Consider the following 25,438-nt stretch of genomic DNA (forward strand, 5'->3'; position numbering starts at 1 on the left):
GATCTCCTTTCGAATGACCCAGGTCTCTTTGTGTGTTCTTTCAATCTCCAGGCCCTTGTCCGACTCGCGTAAGGTACAGTGGCGCGCGAACTGTACCGAGGGGGTAACACAGAATTGGGTGTTACACAAGCAGAGGCAAGAGGATGTAGGAATGAAAGAACAAATTTAGGTCAACAATCGGTTTCTTACAGAATGCTAAAAAAAATAAAACTAAATGTCGACACTGGTCCTTTTTTGCTTTGTTTTGTTTTCCATTATTTAATTGCTAGTATCAAAACCATAGAGAAATGCTTGAGAGAGCAATCCTATGGAAAGCTTTTATCTCTCCAGAGGAGAGCCATTAAAACAGACAGATTTGGGTTAAGTATACCCGTGGTCCCTGCACTGGGTTTGTTTGGGAGAAAACCCCAAAATAACCTGAAGGATTCCAAACCATCAGATATTCAGAGAAAGCTGAGATGGTACCAAAGGGCAATTTTGTCTCTTAGTGTCAGAGAAGAAAACCATCAAATGTAGTAGCCTCAGTCACACTCCCAAGATTTGCTGAGAAGTTTCCTGTGAGTCAGCTCTGCATGCGTTCTGACAGAAGCAGGGTTGTAGGAAGCAGTGGGCAGCGCAATGTCCCCTGCATATGCTTTCCCGCCCAGATTTTTTTCTGATGCTAGAAACTAGTTTTGAGGGTCTCGTGACCTCACGGAGCAGCTTACCAGTTTTATTAAGTGGTATGAACTTAAATGAAGCTCTTCGAGTCGGGCATCCTTCCACCCTCCCACTAGGGATGAAAGGTTTTAGTCCATGTACTTCACATGTTTCACAAGTATCTTTGGAACGGTAAAGGAATACATACGTCTTGAGGACTACTTCAAACAATGTAGATGTGAGGCAAATTTGAGGACACATCTAGGACCTAAAATTCTTTTTTGTTTCTTTATTTGTTTTTCTAGACAAGATTTCTCTTTTTAACAGTCCTGGCTGTTCTGAAACGCACTCTGTAAATCAGACTGGCTTCATACTCACTGAGATCTGCCTGCCTCTGCCTCCCAAGTGCTGGGATTAAAAGCATGTGCCACCACTACCGGGCCTGACCTAAGAGATAGAACTGGACTGACAAAGTGCTTCTGGAAGCTCAAATAAAACCTGAAATTCCCTCTACCTTTGACTTTCTAGCCTGAATCCTTTGGTCCTAAAAGCAGTCTGGATATAAAATGGAAAGGTCAGAGTTTAGAACTGGAGTCACGGCTCAGTGGAAAAGTTGTTTGATGAACAAATATGAAGACCGGAGTTAGGATTCCCCAGTGTCTGTGTAAAGACCTGGCATGGAAGTGTGCATCTGAACCATAGTGCTGGGAGGGGTACGGTGCATGGAAATGGGCATATCCTCAGAACTTGCCGACGAGCCAGTCTAACTGAAATGGTGAATTTCAGGTTTAGTAAGAAAGCTTGACTCAGTACATATAGTGGAGGGCTAATAAGGAAGATGCCATATTCTGGCCTTTGCAAAAACCTTCACACATGCACACTTCTTGTGATTATGCATACCTATACAAAACCATAAGCACGTATTACCCCTCCACACATGAGTGTGCATTGGTTTAAATTAGGCTCATAGATTTGCATGTTTCATTCTTAGGGTGTGACACTAATTGACAGGAATTAGGCGGTATGGCCTTGTTGCAGTAAGCGTGTCCTTGTTGGAGAAAGTGTGTCACTGGAGTGGACGTGGGGATTTTAAATGCTCAACCAGGCCCAGTGTCTTTCTGTCTGCTGCCTATGGATCCAGAAAATACTCTCCAGCACCATGTTTTCCTGCGTGCTGCCATGCTTCCCACCATGATGTTAAAAATGGACTAAACATCTGAAAATGTAAGCAAACCCCAATTAAGTATTTTCCTTTATAAGAGTTGCTGTGGTCATGGTGTCTCTTAATATCAAAAGAACATTGACTAAGGTACACGCATACACACACACACACACACACACACACACACACCGAGGGAGAGAGACAGAGAGAGACAGAGAGAGAGAGAGAGAGAGAGAGAGAGAGAGAGAAAGAGAGAGAGAGAGAGAGAGAAGAAGAGAAGAAGAAGAAGAAGAAGAAGAAGAAGAAGAAGAAGAAGAAGAAGAAGAAGAAGAAGAAGAAGAAGAAGAAGAAGAAGAAGGAGAAGAAGGAGAAGAAGGAGAAGAAGGAGAAGAAGGAGAAGAAGAAGAAACTTCAGAGTTTAACAAACCAACTGCTGGCTCTATCATTTATCAGTGAGGCAACGCAGGAATTCTGGAGGACACCCTCCCTGATTTCAGTACTCATCTATAGAGTGGGGATAACCCATTGCCTCTGACAGTTAGAGAAGGAACTAAGGAGATAACCAACTTGTCAGGACTTGGCACATGGCCACTGGCAACATAATAAGTGTTAAAACATCTGTAGTGTGTAGCTAGTCTGGTCTATTCGAACCCCTGCTCTGCCCTTTTTTGCAGTGTAGCCTCAGGTAACAGCTCCCTCATTTCCGTACCCCTCTCCTACCCCCTCTCACTCCTGTACCTTCTGCTTTCTTCATATGTAAAGTGGTATAACAAGTACTTCACACCCAGGACAGAGTGGACTGTGACTAAAAATTTGCTCTTGTATAGTATGCAAAAATATGGCTACATGTTTTATTGCTATTCAGAGTAAAGTTTTCTTTTTCCCTCAGAATTGGGTTAAGTTTTCCTTCTGTTCTCTTCAACCATGTTTTGTTTTGTTTTGTTTTTTATCTCACTCCTGTATGTAATGAAGAACCAAGTCATTGCCCTCTCTGTCATACACTGGGAATGAAAATGATGTATATCAACTTAGAAAAAGAAATGAAGGAGGGAAGAAGAAGATCAGAGGAAATAGAAGGAAAGAGTGGAAGCTCGGGATGGGATGCATTTCAATTTCACACACCTTCAAAGTTTGCACAACTCAAACCAGATCCTGGCTGATGTTGGTAATGGCTCTGCCAGGAAGGGAGAGGCTACCTTTGCTCATGTTGATGACCTGAGAAACCCCTTTCTATACTCACTCTATACCGTGGGAACAGAATCATTTCTGAGGAAGTGGTCAAGGACAGATGGCTCCTGCAGTTACCTTCCTTCATGGCAGCCCCTTCTCCCCTTCACTGCAGTACCAGGTAGAGCCATGGGGGGAGCTCTTTACTAGATTTTGTTATTAAGCCATTTCCCACTCAATAAAACACTGAATCACCTTCACGGCATCTTAACAAGTGACCCTTCATATTTCTAGAACCAAAGAACTCTCTAGTCCCTGAGAAGGCCTACACATCATCAAACACACCTCCACACTGTCCTAGACAGATCCTGTTACCTCCCTTTCTTTCAACCCAGTGACCCATGTTCTGATGTCTAGGACCTCTCAGAGCTACTGGGTGCCCTTTGTCCCCTCTTAGACTTGGAGATGTCTGAGTTTGTTGATTAGTACTGTCTGTGATATCTACAGTTTTCCAAATAACATCTCCAAGTGTCATCTGATGTATGAATTTGTTCAAAAGTTCATTCATCATATATTCTGGTCGTTTCCATCATATCAGACCCTAGCTAGATACCTTGGAGCATGGGGCATGGCAAGCAGCAGCATGAACCCTCTAGCTAAGGACAGATGATTCCTGCTGATCCTGCTGGTCCTTTTATAAATGGATGGACTACAGATACAAACAAAAGTCATAAAGTGCAATTAAGGAAACCCATTACTATCATGTGTCCTCTTCATGATATATCCAGAATATTGCTAATTCTATTCATAGCCATATGCACCTAGAAATAAATATGCTCACTAATTATAATCTGCAATGTATATGACCAGAAACTGCCTATGTTTCAGCTTCTTGAACAATTACTACTTCTATATGGGGTAAGTTTTATTGTCCTACCAACAGTGAGGCAATTGAGTTTCAAGATACTTTACAGTGATGGTCAAGGTCATTTGACACGTGATAGCCAGGTCTTAGCCCATAGACTACATGTTCTATGAATAACATAAGAATTCTCTTACAGACAGAGACCCACATCGGAGCACTAGACTGAGCTCCCAAGGTCCAAATAAGGAGCAGAAGGAGAGAGAACATGAGCAAGGAAGTCAGGTCTGCGAGGGGTGTGCTCACCCACTGTGACGGTGGGGCCGATCTAATGGGAACTCACCAAGGCCAGCTGGACTGGGTCTGATGGAGCATGTGATCAAACAGGACTCTCTGAACGTGGCTTACATGGAGGGCTGACTGAGAAGCCAAGGGCAATGGCACTAGGTTTTGATTCTACTCCATGTACTGGCTTTGTGGGAACCTAGTCTGTTTGGATGCTCACCTTCCTAGACCTGGATGGAGAGGGGAGGACCTTGAAATTCCCACAGGGCAGGGAACCCTGAGTGCTCTTTGGACTGGAGTGGGAGGGGAAAGGGAGATGGGAGAGGGGGAGGGAAATGGGAGGAGGTGAAAATTTGTAATAATAATAATAATAATAATGATAATAAAATTTTTTACCAGAGAAAAGAAGTAAGATATTTAGTTTTATGAAACTTAAATTGTCATGTTGACAGTTATATACTTTTACATAAACTAAGATATTAAATGAAAAGCTATGTAGTAAAAATTCAATTGTATATGGTTAAAACAAAAATGATTAGGAAATTTTATGCAAGTTTAATTTTTTCATAGTAATGCATTTTACCTAAAATAAAAAAGAATTCTGTTACAATAAGCTGAATATTTATTTTTATATAATTTTTAAATTTCTCAACTATGATTATATGTTCTGTTGGTTATAAAACAGAAGAATATGAAATTTCTCTAATATTGAAATTTACAGAGCATAACTTTTATTTCATTTGCTTTTCCCAACATTCTCTGAAGACAACAAAATGGAGATAATTTGCTTTACATAAATGAGAAAAGTAAGGATCCAAGAGTGGTACAGATTGTCTGATATCACAGATTCTAGGATAACAGAACCAACACCTGAGTCCTAATCATGGTCATGGATTAGACCTGTATCCTACCAATAACTCTGGAGATGAAAAAGACATTTACCCACGACAGAATTGAGAATGCACAGGGGAATAGAAGGAAGTGAAGTGGTGAGGGCTGCCTAAGGTGAGATCGAAAATGGTTGAGCTTGGCATGCAGTGAGATCTGAGATTTTTTCACAGACATTAGAGCATCTCTGTTTTTTTTTTTTTTTAAGTACACAGTACAGAAAATAAGGGACTATTGGCTAATACTAATATGGCACCTTTTTCTCACAGTGACAGAGCAAAGAAAGTCAGAATTACTGTCTCAGGACTTTATGTCAATTTGGAGCAATGCAGACTGTTAATGATAAGAGTAGAGTGCAATCAAGATGCTGGAGAGCACTGGTGGGATTCCTAACTGGATGCTGATCCTGGAGAGCAGAGGTGGGATTCCTAACTGGATGCTGATGTTGGAGAGCACTGGTGGGATTCCTAACTGGATGCCGATGATGGAGAGCACTGGTGGGATTCCTAACTGGATGCTACTGCACTGATGAGATTCCTAACTGGATGCTGATCCTGGAGAGCAGAGGTGGGATTCCTAACTGGATGCTGATGTTGGAGAGCACTGGTGGGATTCCTAACTGGATGCCGATGATGGAGAGCACTGATGGGATTCCTAACTGGATGCTGATGTTGGAGAGCATTGGTGGGATTCCTAACTGGATGCCGATGTTGGAGAGCACTGGTGGGATTCCTAACTGGATGCCGATGTTGGAGAGCACTGGTGGGATTCCTAACTGGATGCTGATGATGGAGAGCACTGATGGGATTCCTAACTGGATGCTGATCCTGGAGAGCACAGGTGGGATTCCTAACTGAATGCTGATCCTGGAGAGCTCTGGTGGGATTCCTAACTGGATGCTGCTGGTGGAGAGCACAGGTGGGATTCCTAACTGGATGCTGATGCTAGAGAGCACTGATGGGATTTCTAACTGGATGCTGATGCTGGAGAGCATTGGTGGGATTCCTAACTGGATGCTGATGTTGGAGAACACAGGTGAGATTCCTAACTGGATGCTGATGCAGGAGAGCACAGGTAGGATTCCTAACTGGATGCTGATGCTGGAGAGCACAGGTGGGATTCCTAACTGGATGCTGATGCACTGGTGGGATTCCTAACTGGATGCTACTGCACTGATGAGATTCCTAACTGGATGCTGATCCTGGAGAGCACAGGTGGGATTCCTAACTGGATGCTGATGCTGGAGAGCACTGGTGGGATTCCTAACTGGATGCTGATGTTGGAGAACACAGGTGAGATTCCTAACTGGATGCTGATGCAGGAGAGCACAGGTAGGATTCCTAACTGGATGCTGATGCTGGAGAGCACTGGTGGGATTCCTAATTGGATGCTGATGCTGGAGAGCACAGGTGGGATTCCTAATTGAATGCTGCTGCACTGATGGGATTCCTAACTGGATGCTGATGCTGGAGAGCACTGGCGGGATTTCTAACTGGATTGATTTTCTCTGCTTTTGACATCTATTTTAAAATTGTTAGTTATGGCTAAACTCAAAACAAGTTCATTAAGGCTTTGTAAAAAGAAATAAGAGACATTTAGACTCCTACTGGGCATTCAAAATTGGCATTATTCTCCATTGAATGGAGAATTACTATATCATCTTTGATCCTGGTAACTAGTCCAAGGGTTGAATTTCAGTGCTCTTGGTTTCCTGTCTTTTAGACTGCAGGAGGATGCGGAGTTAATCTAAGCCCCATTCAGGCTCAGCCAATCCATCTACACAGGTATATCTCCTTAAGACCCTCAGTGATCAGCTTGTTTTTTGGCATATTAAAGTCAATAAAACATCTGTCAGATATGTGAAATATATTAAAAATTTAAATTTAAGGTTCCTGTGGAATCCTTTGGGGAGCTTAAATTAAAAGTTTGAAATTGTGTATATGTTTTACATTTTTAAAGCATAAAAATAAATAGATTAGTCACTCAGATATAACATTTCCTGTCTGGCTTAAAGAGACTGAGAGTGCAATAGGCTATAGAATGTAGAAGACTGATGGACAGAAAGCCAAGGACACCATAAGGTCAAGGAAGAAGTTATTGCGAAAAGACACCGAAATGGGAGTTCATGTTCCAAGAATACCAGGCAATTCTGATGAATCTAATGTATGTCATTCTCAAGCGATAGAGATGTTGCCCTCTGTGGGGTGTTTGGGAATGGACATTTCCATTTCTAGTTATCATCGAAACTGCACAATAGGTGGGACTTGCTCTGAACATAGCAGGTAGGGGCTGGGGTTGCTGGTGGAATGCCATAATACACAGGAAAGCACTCGCAAGGAAGTTCCATGTTGCTGAGGTTTACTAATCTTAATGTTTTTCTCTACAAGCTACTGGTAGGACATAAAGTCTAGACAGCATGTGGAATGCCATGCTGAGGATTCAGATCTTAAGTTAAGACATCTGTGATGGAGTATGTTTGCAATGCAGACCCAGAAAAAGTGATTCTATCACAGAGTAGGTGTACATTTCAAGGAAATCACTTAAAATTCTTCATCTCTCACTTGACAAATTGGGGTGCTATTGTTACCAATTCAGAGATCCTTGTAAGGAGTAATGCACAGACAAAATACTTAAAACAGGGTTTATCTTACATTGCACATTACATATTTCAGCTATTTCCATTACTATGAATAAATAAGAGGGAGCCACAGCAGACTTGAGTCCAAGAGAGTGGAAAAATCTTGGTTGCTTAGGACCTGGGAGAGACTTGTTTTTCATAGAACTATTGCACCTACCCAACTAATGACCCTTTTTCTGACAGCTTCTGCTCCAGGTAGTCAGATGTAAACTGCGTGGTTTAGGTTTGTTTTTTACCATAACAAACAGATCTCTGTTTGCATTTCATTGCCCAGCTCTCCAAGAAATTCAGGCCAGCATCTGCTCGATTCTTAGCCTAAACTTTTCATGGTTTTACTGCCTAAGTGGAAGGTGTCAGAGGAAGTAAGACATGCAGACAGCTGGAAAGGTGGGATTCCTTTGAGGAGGGCTGCCATGGGTGCTCAGGAACCACAAGGATAGGATCGGGGCATCTTCCTTTGTTTCATTTTGTTTTGGAGTCTTGTTTAAGTTGTTGATACTATCCTCTTGGAGCCTTTGTTTGAAAACAGATCTTGCTGCTGACATAGAACTTTGTAATGTAGAGAAGAGTAGAGATGGTGGTGAGAGTTACAGAAAAAGGCAGGTTGTGCCCCAAAGCCTTACAACCATGTGTTTGTTGTTGAGAATACAAAGACCTCACTGTATTAAATTAGAATTCTTGTTTCACAAGGCAAATTGGAATATGATAGGTGCATGTTGAAATGCCAACAACTTCACACCATGAGGGCTTCTTGATGCTTCCTATTTTCAGGGATGCTCAGAGGTCACAGATACTCAGTTTCTGAGTGGGGTGGGGTTTGGGAGGCTGTGGACAACGAAGGTCCCAGGAATCAAGTTATTGACAGTTGTCTGCCTTGTCTCTACCTAAGAAGATGATTTCCCTGTTAGCAAGGTTCTATTCCCTATACTTTATCAGTTTTCCACCATCTGCTGACCTGAAGATCAAAAGGAAGATCGACCAAAAATATTGGGTTAATAATAATAATAATAATAATAATAATAATAATAATAATAATAACCAAAACCCATGACTGACAGTGCAGTTTCAGACTCCAAAAGCTGCATAAAGTACAGAGCTGTGCAGACAGCATACATGAAGTACTTACTATTATTACACAGCTGTGCAGACAGATACATGAAGTCCTTCCTATTACACAGCTGTGCAGACAGCATACTTTAATTCTGACGTGAATGGTTTTCAAGCTGTAATGTATGGAAGTACAAGGTTCAGTGGAACATTTTGGAGAATTTTTATTTTTAAAAGGAATTCACAGTAGCATAACAAGTAGAACTGGAGTCTTCTCACTCATGGCCTGTCCTTAACCAAAGCTTGGTAAATGAAAGACTATACAGACCCATGAAAGGAAGGATGGAAAGATGGAAAAAAAGAAGGCATGATGGGGAACTAGTAAGAAAAGCTTAAGAATTGATAGAGGCATAGAATTGGCTACTAAATTAATATATAAGATCCAAAGTGAAAATACCAGCAGGAGCATTTCAGGCATCAATGGAAGTGACTTTGCCTACTTAAAAGCTCAGAGAAACCCGGAAAGCAGAGTTTGAACAAACAAAGTTGTAGATTATATTTCTAAGGAATACACTAATTCCTCCTCAGAGGAATAAAGACCCAAATTCTATTTACTTCAACTTGGGTGCAGAGGACGGAAAGTGCAATTCCTCAGACTGTTGTGACAACTCCGTGTCAACAGTCTCCTTTCCACAGCTTCTCTGCAGTGTTCAGACTCTCGTGCATCTGTATGTGTGTGTGTGTGTGTGTGTGTGTGTGTGCGGGGGCAGCCTTTTGGGAATGGACAGGTAGGCTCCCTGCTGGCTCTCAGCATATAAGGCTGAGATGGGTTGATGGAAACTAGACTCCAAAAAATGTATGTACAATCACAAATTTTGACGAAAAAATCTTGAGATCCATAAATCTCTTCAAATTCTTTTGAAATCAAATGAAAAAGGCCATCTTTCCCCCATTGGTCTAAAAATGAAAGAAACAGTGTATTTAACCTACGAATGGTATTCAAAAATAAATGATGTTCACCAAAATTATCAACTGTGAAAAAACATTTCAGCAATCACTTCATCCACGATAATGTTGAGACTGAGACTCCTACCTTGCTATCATGGAATCCAGTCCCCTTGTTAGTGGACCTTTCTAGGTCACTGATTGAAATTATCTAATCATTTCCTCATACATGTAGATTAATATCCACACCTCATGATTTGAGCTATTCTCAACTCTACATAGCCACTTCTTTCAGTGACTTTAGTATATTCTGTCTCTGTGCTCACTTTTTCTGGCTATGGTCTGTTCACATTTCTGATTCTGTCGCTGACACTTGTCACTTGGTCTTTCTCCTCTTTCATGCAATTTTCAGCTTGACCTATGAGCCAATGTTTCTCTGTGGTAATCATTCTCCAAAGCTTGCTATTTATATTTTCTTTCTCTTTTCTTTTTGCTTTTTCTGTAGCCTACACAGCCTATGTACCCTTGCACTGTACATTCCCTACACACGCTACACAGGCACTTTTGCTTGGTCAGCCCAGAGTGCAGCCAGGGCACAGCGCAGGCAGGGAGACTTAGTACAAGTGACAGTTGTGAGCTGGCTGCCATGTGGGCTGAGTCTTGAACTTGGGTCTTTGGAAAGATCAGTCTGTGCTCTTAACCACTGAGCAATCTCTTCAGACCCCAATATTTTTATTTCCTCATCATGACTGTCACAATCAAGTTCTAAGTGCTAACTATTGTCTACTAGGTTATTGCCTTTACTTCTCCTGAGAACACAAAGTCCACAAGGGCAGAGATTTGATCTGTATTATCCATGACTATATCTAACAATATTGAACTCATGCTATGATTTTGTTGACCTAGAGAGACATGCAGAGATTATTTGAGACAGCTCTGAGTGGTCACTGTATCACTATCAAATATAGAACCTAATCTTTTTTCTCTTTGGACTTTAGGCTTCCTAGGTTAAGAAGATAGTTAGAGTTATATCTAACTATAGGTTTTGATTATCTGAATTCTTTTTAATCTGAATTCGAGCATCTTGGGTCCAAATCCTAAGACATTAAAAGGGAATGGGCAAGGGAACTAGGGCCTAATTTTTCTCTGTCTCTTAGATGACTTGGAAGTTGTTGTGAGTTCTTTCCCATCTTACAACAGCAAGTTCTCCATCTATGTGCCAAGGAACCTGGATTATGTATTTTGCAAATTTGCATTATTTTTTTATCCACGTATTCACTTAAAAGCAATTGTTGGCCATGTATTATCCAAATCATTGTGCATGGTCCTTGGGAATGGCAGTCATGATGAGTCTTAAATGAAAAGAGGTTGTTTAGGCACAGGGGAGGGTTGTGAGAAAAGCAGTCATACACCTCACAAATTAGAACTGGATGGGCTGGAAAGGCTTAGAGAAAACTATGAGGTAAACACAGAAAATGAACAGATAGTGTACACTAGCTGCTTGGAAAGAATGGAGACAAAGAGATAGAAAAGGCAATGGCAAAGGTCATTTCAACAGCTCAGAGGCCAGGGCTGTCTGTAACAGTCATTGCTTTCCATGGTGTGTTTGCTTTACGATCTGGAATTTCCTGAAGTCTATGATATCAACTCTCAAAGCACTAAGCCTTCTAGTACCTTCTTTCAGTCACCTTTATATTCTCCTTTATTTAGAGCGATCTCAAATTCATTCACTCATTTAACAAAGTTTGTTGACCATGTACCAATATGTCCATTCTAAATTATGAAAGTTATATAGAGATGAAAACAGAAATGGTGTCTACTACTAAAGAACCCAGAGTCAAGTGGGAGAGATAGGTAGTTAGGCAAGTGCATTCAGTATGGTAAATAGCACACAGGGGAACATAATGGACTGTCTGAGCTTAGCATGGATGGCGAACAAGAGAAATGCATAGGAATTATTTTTCCCACTGTACTCCAAAGAACAACTCTGGGTTAATATCCACGGCTGAGGCATGAATCAAGTCATACAGGTTGTTCTCATTAATTAATATCTTCATGAATGTGTTGAAAATGATATGCTGACATACCGGTATGCAAGAAAAAGCACGCTGCTATAGACAAACGCTCCGATCCTTTCAGATGGAAGAGACCATCTAAGGATTTGAATCCTCAGAGCACTTGCCTTTCTGTCCCATGAGAAACATGGGTGCTCTGCAGCACAGGGCTTCCCTCCCGCTGCTTCCACGGACCTCTAGTAACTGCTTATCACAGCAGTTGCCTTGATGCCAAGGGTCTGTTTACCACTTGACTTCTGCTACAAGGACCAGGAGATCCTCAGGGGATGGAACCGTATACCCTGCCCCTCTTTTCAGTCTCCATCTCCTTGGTTAACAGACACCACTCAAACATTGCTCAATAATGGCCTGCTAAATATAAGGATGGATAGGCAGAGATATGGGAGGAAGAAAACTTTACCTCTCCTAACAAATTCTCATTAGTTATTGAACTACGCAAAAGTATCTAGGACAAATCAGCTTGTATCTCCAGAATTAATCTTCCACTGAAAGTTCAGGTTCTATAGTTCAGGCACCAAGGCCTTCTGCATGCTTCAATTCAACTCAAAATGCATCAGAGTGCTTATCAAAGGGTCAAAAGCATCTTCCTTGAGGATTCAGGGGGGACATGCCTTAAGCATGACGAAAACAGTATTTATGAAATAATCCTATTTCTCCCAGAAGACTACTTAAAGGTGGGGGTCATTCTATTGGAACAGTCTTTCTGCTAAAACATAACCCACAAGTAATATTATTTTGCACATTAAAGATATTATTAAGCCAATATTTTTGAAGTCTCATTATTTTCTTTCAAATTCTTCCTGTTTTTTTCTTCTTCTTGCCATTATTCTCTTTTTCTTCTTTTTCAGTCTCTGTTCTGTAAGTACTTGCCCTGGCCACGGGGGGCACTATTGTTCTCATGCATTCACCGATCGATTCACTCAGTCATCCTCTCAGAATAGTCTGACTAAATACAGGTGGTGTTCTAAGCAACACGACCAGCTTGAATGAAGAAAGAGAGGGAAGATGGACTTAGGATTGCAGCTTTACTACCCATCAGCAGAGGGTCTTTTGGTGAGGCATGCAGCTACTTGCCACAACTGCAGAGGGTACAGAAGGCCACTGTCAATACAGTGCCAGTACACAGTAAGTGCTCTTTAGAAGCTGTCTGCTTTGATCGCAGGTGCTGCTATGAAAATGTGCACTCCCCACAAAGGTATACAAACAGTGGACAGAGAATCCTAAATCCTGAGGTTGGACCTCAAGGTCTCCCAGGATCAAGGTAGCAGATGGAAAGGAGGGAAAGGGATACAAACTTGAGCAGCAGATAGAACTCACAGAGCCGTGATGGCTCAGGAAGGTACTGATGAGGGGAAGGATGGGGAGATCTAAATGTAAAGTTGAGGATTGTGTGCTATAAAGAAGACAAAAAACAAGTAATTTGTAAACAGACCAGGGACTGGCAATGGGACGCTGAAAACCAAAATGTGGCTTAGATTAGACAGGTCACCATATGAGTAGAGGAGCCCATGAACCCATTGCTCCCCTTCTCTTTCTGTTTTGGAAGACCAAATTTCTTTTTCCTTCTGACCTCTCTGCTCAAGAGGAAATGGAATTAACCACTGTGTAATGTTTCTAACTGTGACGCACACACAGGTCATGTGCTTGGGTTATGTAATGCACTGTGCCTGGGACATTCCTGGACCTTTCTCCCATAGTCAATAGATATTAGGCTGGTCCTCTTCTCCATCTATCTATTCATTACATAAAACACAAGGCCATATGAGCTCCCTTGAATGCTAGGGAGGAGAGAAACTGAGATTGATATGATTCCAAATGTGTAAATAATTAAGCGTGATGAAATCCAGGCATAAGGGATAATGGAGAAAGGAATAAGAAGTATGAGAAACAAGTTCCACGTTGAAAGGAGCAGGAGGCTGTACAGCCTTGAGCATGACGTAAAACTGCATACAGTAATATTCAATAAGTAAAAACAGTGATGTAGTAAAAAAGCCTGCAGCATTTAAGGGAACTTTGAATAATTCAGTTGCCACTGAAGACCTTTAACTAGGAGTGACAGACTCAGATTTTCTTTTTTAGTGGCAGAATAGTCTGGTTATCCAGTGTTGTAGATAGTCTGGAGGTGGTAGATGCGTTAGGGCTCAGAGAAGCGGGCGTTTCAATACTAAGAGGTATAACCTAAACGAAAAGCAGTTGCTAATCAACATGTTACAAAGCAGGATCGATGAACTGGTGACTGAGAGATTGATGGTGTACCAGGAGTTGCTAACATTCAACAAGAGTATTGAAGGAGAAATGATTCCTTTTTAGACATGTCGAAAGTGTGGTGTGTGTTGTCATTTTCAGTGCACTCCTGGGTTGGAAGACAGCCATCAGCAGAGCTGTACTAATTAAGATCTTACCAAGTATGGAAAGATGTGCATGTGCTCTTTTTCCTGGCTCACGACATAGACGACAGTACTTTCCAGCCCTGACCACTGATCTCATCCACCCACCTTTCTCACCAGCATCTTAGTTCCACATCTGTGAAGTGAAGAGCTGGACACGTCCTTTTGACACTCACACACCTTGATTCTTTGGACTTCATGGTTTGGCTCCATAAGACTGACTACAGTGTGTTTGTTACTTATGTTTCTGACTGTGAGACTTGAATCTCCTAGAGCAGGGCTATCTTCTTCCCAAATGCTTGTCACACCTTTCTTTATGTCATCAGCAACCTGTACATAAAAGATCTCCGGCCTCATTTGGGAAAATATTCCTTTCTACATAAGCCCATTTGGTCTCATTCTGCTCTGCTGCCACTCCTATTACACAGCAATAAGAATCAAGAAAAGATGGATACAGGGCAGACCTAAGAGCAACTTCTTCACCATGGAGTAGAGCAGTGCCACCTCTACCAGAATTCTTAGATTTCTTGCTCTATGGACTCTGTGACAACCTACATCCTTGATTTTCCATATTTTTTTGTTGCTGTACTTTTCAAATGGGTTGGAGCCTGGTATCTTACAAGGCTCTCAAATGTTTATGATTACGCTCACAAGTTTCTACACACACACACACACACACACACACACACACACACACATGACAGAGAGGGAGGGCATGCATACGTGTACTTTTTATTCCTTGTTTACTTAGTAAAAGTAGTGGAAATGAGAAGTAGGAACACAGTAAGGAGAAAAGGGAAGAAGGGACAAATGTACTTTAGGGATGCTGATGTTGGGTGTTCTGGAAGAACACAAGATAAGTTTGCTTTATATCTCAGAGTTTCAGTGTGTGTGTGTGTGTGTGTGTGTGTGTGTGTGTTTGTGTGTGTATGCAAACTCAGGTCTATGTTTGCATGTGTTTGCGCCTGTGTTTATGTGTACATGTGTACATGTACGTGTGTGTGTGTGCATGTTTGTATGGCAGTCAGAGGTCAACTTCAGCTATCAATCCTTGAGACTTGTACATGCCTTGTTTTTTTGAGATAGTACCTCTCGCTGAGATTTGGGACTCATTGATTTGTCTTAACTGTCAGGTCAGCGAGTTCCAGGCTAGAGTCTATGTTCACCTTCCCAACACTTGGATGACAAGCATTTATCATGGCATGCTTTTTAATGTGGGTTTTGGAGATCAAATGCTAATCCTTGTGTGTGCATGGCAAGGACATTACCAAACAAACTCTTACCCTAGCCTCTGAATTTTAATATTTCTTAATGAACAAAATAATCACCGATGTACATGATAACAGAGACTAATAGGCCAGTAGGTGACGGTTTTGCCTGGGAGTTCTTCTAGATTGGCCTTTGTCTAGTAAACACAATTATGAAGTTTGTATAACTTAGTAAACAATTATCAGAAAAGTCATCTGATGTGGGATTCCCCTCTGTATTCTGTGATTACCACTAATGAATAAAAAAACTGCTTTGGACCTATAGCAGGGCAGACCTTAGCTAGGTGGGGAAAACTAAACTGAATCCTGGAGTCAGAGACATGCCATGTAGCTGAGCAGGACACAGATGCTGGAAAATTAGCCAGTAAGCCACAGTCACGTGGCCATACACAGATTAACATAAATGGGTTAAATTAACATGTAAGAGATAGCCAATAAGAAGCTAGAGCTAATGGACCAAGCAGTGATTTAATTAATACAATTTCTGTCTGATTATTTCAGCGCTAAGTGGCCGGAGCCAACAAGTGGCTCTCTCTTTCTACAGTAATCCAATGAGGGTTTTTACGGTGGGAATATTTGTGACAACTGTAATTATTTCTAGTCTTAATGAGATGACTTCCAGCTATTAGGAAGTACTGACATTCACCAAATAATGCCTCCAGTTAGTCTTTGACCGAAATCCTAACACTGTGATTTTGGCCTGCAGCACAAAGTACTTAGGAATTTCATTAAAGTATTGTCAAAGAAAAAGTCAATGATACCTTAGCAAGTAAAAGTAGTGGGTCTTTCTTTTCTGAGAATTAGTATTGCCATTGTCAGAAGTAAAAAAAAAAAAAAAATGTAGGCCCTTTGCCCCTGAGGGTAACAGGCCCAGGCACCACCTAGTGGAAGAAAATAAGCCAAAATGGAAGGAAACCAGAGCTATTACCAACTTCACAATTGTATCCTAGGATAGCCTTGGTTGGGATTACAATACTGCAAAAGGTCTTTACTAGAAGGACGTTAGGGCCAAGGTAGTGATAAACTTGTAACACATTTCATGCCACAGACAAGAAAAAGTTGGTCCAGAGAAGGAAAATACATGGCTAAAGTTACAAAGCAAGTTTTCTTTCAGAACTGGCCTCTGTCAGCTTCCTTTAGATAGACCCGAGTCTTCCCCTCCACCTCCTTCCCAGTGTTTCTTTTAAGAAAGCCCCCTGATAATTCTACTCAAGCCTTATACCTCCAGCATCCATCCACATACTTAACTACCTAGTGTCATCTATCTGTCTGTCTGTCTGTCTATCTATCTATCTATCTATCTATCTATCTATCTTTTTTTTTGAGTTAACATTTATCTGGCATTAGACGACATGTCAGCATGCTTGTTTACAGTTAGTCAGCATCCCTCTCCAGAACGTAGACTATAAACTCCTTGAGGGCAAAGAGAGTTTACAACACTCAAAACTATGCCCAGCACACAGCAGGAATACACAAAAGCACCTGTTGAGTGCTCACTTTTGTATTTTCATTGCTTAGACTTCCTGTTTTTGAGTACACTCCTTCAGTAACATGAAGCAAACACCTTTTTTTTGCCTTATTCTCACTGTTGCTCTCTTAGTCTTGTTGCTGTTTTAGTGTTATAATGAAGGTTATAAATCTCTTCTGAGTGGCAAGGTTGGGGAAGGGAACTCTTGGTCTTGCCAAAGGAGATAAACATGTCTAAGCACAGACTCATGAAAGAACTGGAAATAATGGGCAGTGAGGGTCAACACAAGTAATATCAGCGTAAGTTGACAATTGTTGGGTTACCTGTCATCAGGACTCCATTACTAAGCATTTTCCACAGGGAGTCCCAGTTAATCTTTAGAAAAATTCCATGATGTAGGAACTGGTGTTAGCTGGATACTATAGATGGCAAAAGTGAAGCTGGAGATACTGAGCACCAGTAACTAGCAGGTGCAAGAGTCAGGAAATCAGAGGGAGTCCAAGACTGCTGAGAACTGTGAGTTGTGCAGTCATTTGGTTTGAAGAGGAAGCATAGAGTCCTAGGAATAGAAAGTGGATGGTGGCCACAGATTACCAGCCACGAAATATTGTGTTCCTGATAGTTGAAAAACTCTTATCTTTAGATATCTCTCAAGGCAGCATTGGCTATAGGAAGACATAAAACCCTCCTCCCCCGTCCCCGTTCCTCCGGAAGGACTCTTGTCTACTTGAGGCAGAAGGCTCCTGTCCAACACACATCTGTTCCCTCGGGATTGTCCCAAACAACTCCACCTCATGATTGTCATGGGGACCAGGTGAGATGCTCTCAGCAGAGGTCAGAAGCAGTGCTCTATGCTATCATGGCTAGGAGAAGTGTGATTTGTGCAGTGAAGGTCATTCCTAGAAAGCTGCCTTTATTATGGTGCACACTGCAGATAGTACGGATGGAGTCAGCAAGCCATCTCACGCGCATGACCTCACTGCAGCCCTCTGATGTTAGGACTTCACAACCTTGCCAGATTCTGTGCTATGACCTTGGTGGCCGTGGCTCCTGTCTAGGGTCTATTGTTTCCAGTATGAAATCTTTACACCATGTCCCCACAACTTTAAGTAGCCTCTGGAAAGATATTAGAGGCTTGGATCATACTTCATTTACTTCCTTCCCACCCTCTGCTCTGCTTAACTCACATCATTCTACAATATTCTCTTTAGGGGAGAAAACCATATTCTTCCTTTACAAAGCATTTGAGTGGAAGAGACTGGTAAGGAAGGATCTGAAATTGTGATAGGTGTGATTAAAGTATTGTTAGCACATAGTTTGAAAGATCCTAATCTGTTGACAATACACACTGCAGCACCTTTAAGTGAGGTTGTGTCACTGTTTTAAAAGCTTTCAAAATATAGAAGCTTGAGGAAGGCTAAAAAATCGCTGGTGTATTGGCAACCACTGTTGAAACAATGCTGTGGGAACTCGGGTTTAAGACTTTTTTGTACTTACTTTTTCAAAATGTAATTGGATGTTTCTATAATAAGAAAGTTAGAAAGAGTTTGAAGACCTGGAGAGCCAAAGAAGGTGATGACATCTCAAAAGTCTGGACATTCTGTGAGCTGATGTGTGCACAGATACTGGGAGAGGCTCAGGGAATCAGCCAAGGTCACACAGAAATGAACTGAAATCCTGAGGCATTCTAGGCTTCAGACACTAATATCCCCTTGCCCTTCCCTCTGCACACTTGCAAACTCTGGTTACCATGATCAGTCGGGGAGAACTTGAAGGAAGAACATAAGGGGTCATGTAGATGAGGTAGTGGAGATTTTCCTGTTAAAATGTTTTTGAATGACAAAATTCTTTGCTGTATAGGACACACTTCAGTGTGAAGAAACACAGTATCTGAGGCCTGCCAGGAGATTTACTACTCATTGTAAAAATCTACTATGTAACACAATAATAATAGACACTGCTCACATTTTGCACATGGCTGTAGTTCTCTTTTACTAGCTCCTCTCTCTCTCTGTCAAATTGCTCAGAGTGTTTCATCCCATTGTCTGGAGCCTTCGAGAAGACCAGGGCATGAACACAGTGGACCAAATGTCCTTGTGGTATGAGTGTGCCTCTTTTTGGTATGTACCCAAAGGTGGTATTGCAGGTTCTTGAGATAGATTGATTCCTAATTTTCAGAAATATCACCATACTGATTTCCACAGCAGCTGCACAAGTTTGTCCTCCCACCAGCAATGGAGGAGTGATCTCCTTACTCCACATGTGCTCAACTATGTTCATAGAAGCATTATCTGTGATAGTCAGAATCTGGAAACAACTTTGATGCCCCTCAGCCGAAGAATGGATTAAGAAAATATGGTACATTTACAGAATGAGGTTCTACTTGGGGTAAACAAACAAACAAAAAGAAACAACGGCATCTTGAAAGTTGCAGGCGAATACAGGAAACTAGCACAAACCATCCTTAGTGAGGGAACCCAGACCCAGAAAGACTCACTCATAAGTGGGCATCAGCTATAAAACAAAGGATAACCAGCCTACAGTTCACATCTCCAGAGAAGCTGGAACCGAATGTCCTCCAGAAACAGAAGCAGATCCAGAGTACAGGTGAACAGAGGAAGAACTGATAATATGAACAAAGGGGTAAAGACCATCATGGGGAAACCCACAAAATCATCTGACCCAAGCTAGTGGAAGCTAACTGACTGCAGACTGACAACCGGGGGAATTTGAAAACGACAGAACTAGGGCCCCTGAAGACAGGTGACAATGGTGTGGCTTTGACAGTGTGTGGAGTGGGATCAGGTTCGAATGAAGGAACAGACTTCGCGGAGCCCATTTTCTATGGAGAGACACCTTACTCAGTCTATCATGGGTGGGGGCTTGCTCCTGCCTCAAGAAGTTGATGGGACAGACGGAATTGACTTCCCAGGGGAGGCTTTACCCTCTCTGACGAATGATGGGGGCTGGGACGGTGGGGAGAGTGAGAGGAGAGGAGGGAGGGGAACTAGGATTGGTATCTAAAAACTAGGATTGCTATGTTAAAAGTAAATTTACTTAATTTTTTTTAAAAAATAAAAAAAACATATTTTAGAAATGGAAAGAAAGAAGACTGGGAGAAATGAATATGTGTTTACTGAGGAAATATTTTGGAGTGATTGATCATGGGTCAGTCTGAAAGATATGAAAAGAAAAGCAGAACCGCCAGGCCCAATCCAATCTTCAGGTGAGACCTCTCCATTTCTCATTCCCTGATCTGGAAAACCATGGCTTGGTACATAGGCATGCAAGGGAATGGCAGCATTCTGCAGCCACATGATCTCTTCTCTTGCCCTCCAAACAGCAGAGGAGCCATGCACTGTGGAATTGCCTTCTTGGGTAGGACTATCTACTTGCGGGGATGTGGAACTTTGGTCCAAATCCCTTTAACTCTTCAACACAAACTGACTATGTGTGTGTGTGTGTGTGTGTGTGTGTGTGTGTGTGTATGCCAATGTCCACCTCACAAGGCAGTTGGGAGGATGGAATGCTCAGGAGTAAAGCAAGCTTGAAGTGCCCTGCTTGGAAGAGTAGGCGCTTCAGTATCCTCAGTGTCCTCAGCCCAGAAAGCCCGAGATCTTTGAAAAGTCCTGTCTAATAAAAGAAATCTTTGTCGTGCACCCACTAAGTCCCAAGGCCAGTTCTGGATACTTTACACCCTTGAGCTCAGGCACCATTGCACAGCCTGCTGTGGCCCAAGTGCTTGCAGGACCTTTACATTGTGGAGAAGGAAGTTGGAGCTGGGGGAGCCAGTCAGCTTACTCAGGATCATAGCTGGACCAGGAGAGAGGTAACCTGGCTACCAATGCTTCCTTGTAACCAGTGCAATATTCTGCATCCCTCGTGAAGTTACAGATACTAAAGAGAGAGTTATCATCATGTGTGGACCTCAAATGAAGCCTCTGAGTTTTTGAAGGGCTGGATGAAAAGTAAAAAAAGACCTACAGAAGAGGAAGAAAAGGTTTCTTAAGAGCAGCCAGCAAACTTCATTCCAATGCTTTCAACAAACAAAAGGACATTCCAGCAGAGGTGCTGGGTGGCCACAGGGCTAGAGCTCTTTCCTTCTCCTGAGCTGGAACCCTGAATCACTAATTCAGGAGGGGGGCTAAGAGGGTGAAAGAGGAAGAGTGGGGCACTCCTGGGGTCCACTTTCCACTTTCCACATGGGCCAGGAGGAGCTTAATAAGATTAACTGGCACTCAGGGCCTCTGCTTCATGGAGCAAGCTGAGTCTATTGTTTTCTGTTCCTTTTAGACTATAGGGGTGGTGGGACCAGGTTGGGGTTGGTTAGGGATGGAGGCAGGGGTCTGGATCTGTCAGGTGTGCTACAAAAGCAAAGAGATGTGTCATCTGCAACATCACACACACACACACACACAACCACCAACACCAAGAACAGTGCTCTGTGTGTGGGGAGAAGTGGCTATTTATGAGATTCTTTCCTCTGCCAGGTAGTTAGATGCCTAGAAATAGGAGTGCCAGGGCTTAAGTCATAGTTCCTGACACTGAACTCTGCCATCCAGCATACCCTTTGACCTTCTCTGAATCTCTTCCTATTAAGCTAAGTGATAATTGGTGTATAGCCTCTAAGGACCCTGCTCACAGCAGCCTTAAAGGGCTCGTCAGTTCTTAAAGTATCTTTCAGCTTTGGCAGGAGAGTCTGGCACCGTGGCACTTTCTAGTTGTGGTTTTGCATTTTCCTGCGTAGGCTGCAATACTCTGTGTGTGTGTGTGTGTGTGTGTGTGTGTGTGTTCACTTTCCGTTTTAGACAAAGAAAAGGCATGCTTTCTGTGCTTTGAGAAGCACCCTGCTCTTTGCCTCTGCCTCTCTCAGCTCTGGTTTGAACCAGTGTCCGTGAAGTGAAGTTTGAACCCTGGCAGAAATAGCACCAGGGGCAGGCGGATCTGGGAGCACACCCGCCTACCAGGAGAGGCTCGGCCTGCCTCTGCCAGACGACAGACCCGGTTAACAACACCGTAAAATTAGACCTTTAAGAAACCCAATTGAATCGTGCAGACTAGTGATGTAAGGCCGGCTGGCCTGACAGAGAGGCAGCAGCCCTGGGCCCAAAATAGCAGTTGCAAACCCTGCTGAGCGATGACTGCTCTGGAGATAGGAGACTAGGGATGCCCGTGAAAGTGGTGACGCCCAGACAGAGGTCAGGCAGCCAGCCGGGCACCCGAGGTCGCTGTAGCCAGCCTGAGGATGCACACTGACACCCACTTTGGATCCTTTCTCTTCCAGCCCGAATTTAATCGCAGAGCAGAAAACCAAACAAGTACTTTTAGAAAAAAAAAGAATTCCCTCTGTTTGTTTGTTTTTAATTCTAGGAGAAGCAGGTTCTCTGTAGTCCCACAGTATGCTCCGCGTGGAGGATAAGGCAGAATAAGTCTTTTCTGGCTCCCTGCCAGGTGTTTACACGCCGCCAAATCTGGCTCCTGCTCAACTAGGGGAGGGGGGAATCTACCAGAATTCTCTAGAGAAAAGCTCCTTGGCTTTCTGGGGCTCCGCGGCAGCCTTGCCATTTATTTAGTTATCTATCTATCTATCTATCTATTTATTTACTGTGTTTTTCCCCTCCTGTTTTGTGAGAAATGTTATTTCCACACATAAAATGAACCAGGCATTTTATACGAGCAATAATAACCTAACATCCCCAATCCAATTAAAGTATTTTACTGCAACAATCATTGTGAGAGTGGATTGCATCTTCCTGAGAACGAGAGACCTTGGTCGGAGTTAGACACTTAGAAGGCAGTCTTCCATGCAACCCCTGGAGACACAGATTTGCATATATGTATATATGAAATGCACCCACTATCTGTGTAATCCCGGTCTTTCCTCTCTGGGGGATTCCTTCCGATTCACTGACAACGCAAATAAAGACCAGCAAAGCCAGATCTACCCTTCTCTTAACCACTTCCAAGCAGCAGACTGCTTGTGTTTTGAAAACGAAACACACACACACACACACACACACACACACACACCGAGAGAGAGAGAGAGAGAGAGAGAGAGAGAGAGAGAGAGAGAGAGAGAGAGAGAGAGAGAGAGAGAGAGAGAGAGAGAGAGAGAGAGAGAGAGTATCCTACACTGTCATCATCTTCTTCATGATATTTTGAAGCTTCTCTCCCCTGTTAAATATTGTACCGTCCTCTGACTGACGAGGATTTGGGAGCTGAAAGTGAATGAGCTCGGTTTCCCTCTCCTTTTCGTGGGAGGGAGGGCTAGCGATGACGTCAGTCGTGTGTGTGGGGAGTCGTTCTCGCTCTCCTTTGGTAGCTGGAAAGTGGGAGCTTTAAGGACACATTTTATTGTCATGATAGCAGAGTTTGGATCCCCGGAATGCGACTTTATGTAAATAGGAGACTCAGAGCAGTGTTAGGAAAGGTCGAAGCCAAGGCAAAACAGCGACAGACTGCCTGAGAGCGGTGTGTAAGCGGTAAGAGGTACTATCCCGAGAACCTCTGCCCGCTCGCTACGGCGAAGGGGGATCCCCCACTCTCGTTTTAAGACCGCCCAGGACAGACAAGGTTGTTTATGCAGTGAGGGAATCTCCCAGATAGAAGATGCAAAACTTTGCTTCTCTTCTCCAGCGTCGCCCCCCTCCACCACCCCTCTTTTTATTAGAAGCATTTCCACAGATTCGTTTAGAAGGGAAAATGGATGTTGAGGCGTTCGGAAGGTTTGCAGCCCTCGTGAAGTGTCCGGTTTCACTACGGGCTTTGCTGTGGAACAGCGAAGGGGAGGGAGAACTTAAATTCACTACGGGCTCATAACAGTCCCCAAAGAGAAAAGCGCCCCAATTCTCAGCTGTGTCTGGGGAAGAATGGCAGAGTATGCGCTAAGGAGGTCTGCCCCAGCCGCGAATGACAGGCAGCCAGTTTTAAAACCAAAGACCCAGAATGGCAGTGTGGGTGGCTATAGTGATGGGGGGGGGGGGTGGATCCCAGAGGCAAGCTTTGGTCAGAGAGCAACTTTGGGGGTACTTCTAGGAGTTCTAAATCTGTCAATCACAACAACTTGGTCCCTGCCGACTTGCATGGTAACCAGACTAAAGAATCACTTCCATGAAAAAGTAAAGAGAAATGAACGGTACCTTCAACTCCTTTCATATAAAACACAACTGGGTCATGCTCCCCTTCCTTCCATACCGAAACGGAGTCTGTCTGCACATCCCGAACACAGACTAAGTGTTCTGGGTTCTCTGGGGACCAGCCATCCCTTGCTTGTGGGCTTCCAAAGTCACGGAACTCCCAAATGCAGCTCCCGCGAGGCCAGGCAGCATCCTTTCTCAGTGTGGCCATTCCACAGATGGGCTAAAGCGAGTCTCAAAGCTCACCTCTACCTTTTCTGCGCCGCTCCAGGGACGGCTCCCGGAGACCCACCCGCCTCCTGCACCCCAGACATCCGCGCGGCCCCGGAGGGGCCCGCGGAGACTATCGGGGTGGTCTGTCGAAGGGAGTAACCCCTTTCGCCTTACCTGCGATCACTGCCGGAGACTTCTGGCCCCCTTCCGCTCGCAGCCACACTTGCAGTGTGAAGGCGTCGCGGGGCAGCTCCAGATCGGCCCGGAGGCGCAGCTGCTCCCCTCTCCCGCTGAAATAGAGCGCCCGGCTCGGCGGGCTCTGCTCCTCGGCGCCCCTCGCCGCCCGCTGCTGCCGCCGCCGGGGGACGCGCACGGCTTCCCAGGCACCGCCCGGAGGCGGCGGCGGCGAGGCGCGGCGACCGCGGGCCGCCCGGGTGGCGCAGGTGGCCGGGCTGGTGGCGGGGCGCGGGGTGCGCACGGCCCGAGGGTCTCTCCGGGCCCGGCGGGGGCGCTCGGCCAGCCCGCAGCCCAGCGCGGCGCTCAGCAGCCCCAGGCGCAGCACCCAACTCCAGAGCCGCATGTCCGACGGTCCCCCCCGCCCCCCCTGCGCCCCTGCACCGCCGCCCGGAGCTGCCAGCTTTGGGAGCCGCTCGCGCCTTGACTTTGTCCCCCTTCTCGGGCTAGCCCCCCCTTCCACTTGCTTTTTTCTTTTCTTTCTTGCTTTCCTCCTCAAGGTGTGTGCTTCACTCCCCCCACCTTTCAAAAATACAGTCCAACTCCTCCTGGTTTGCAATTAATTTCTCTCCTTGCTCCTTTATCTGCCTTATCCCCCCCCCTAACAGCTGGATGCCTTCCTCCTTGTTTTATTTCATTTTATTTTATATATTTCTCTCTCTTCCAAAAAAATCTCCTCTAACGCACTGATCGGCTGAATTCCCTCCCTCCCCCCAAGATGCTCTCATTTATTTATTTTTTGCGTCCTTTATAACACAAGCCACAGCCCCCTTCTCCCCCCCCCCGTCCCCTCCCCTCCCTCCTTCTTCACGAAATGAAAGGAAAGAGGGGGAAAAATCCCTTAGAAGATGAGTAAACAAGCGTGTGCTAATCTGTTCGCCAGCACTCCACCTTCCCAATTGAATGAGTCCCTGTTCAAACTGCGGGGATCATGACCAATCAATCGGTCTGGAGAGGCCGAGCCATCCAGCCTTCCTCTACTTTGCCGTTTCTCTGCTTCCCTTCGCTCCAGCTTCTCTACCCG

At 43.9% G+C, this 25,438-nt stretch overlaps 1 protein-coding gene across 1 annotated transcript in view; it reads right to left on the reverse strand.

The window, feature by feature from the left end:
- Pappa (pappalysin 1) overlaps positions 1 to 24,760 on the reverse strand; it is a 231,629-nt gene extending 206,869 nt beyond the window's left edge. Inside the window, exon 1 of the mRNA XM_038334912.1 lies at positions 24,355 to 24,760. Coding sequence (XP_038190840.1) covers positions 24,355 to 24,760 — 406 coding nt within the window. The remainder of the gene's footprint in view (positions 1 to 24,354) is intronic.
- Positions 24,761 to 25,438: the final 678 nt, after the last annotated feature.

The sequence above is a fragment of the Arvicola amphibius genome, chromosome 6 (genome assembly GCF_903992535.2).
Source record: "Arvicola amphibius chromosome 6, mArvAmp1.2, whole genome shotgun sequence".
Lineage (NCBI taxonomy): Eukaryota > Metazoa > Chordata > Mammalia > Rodentia > Cricetidae > Arvicola > Arvicola amphibius.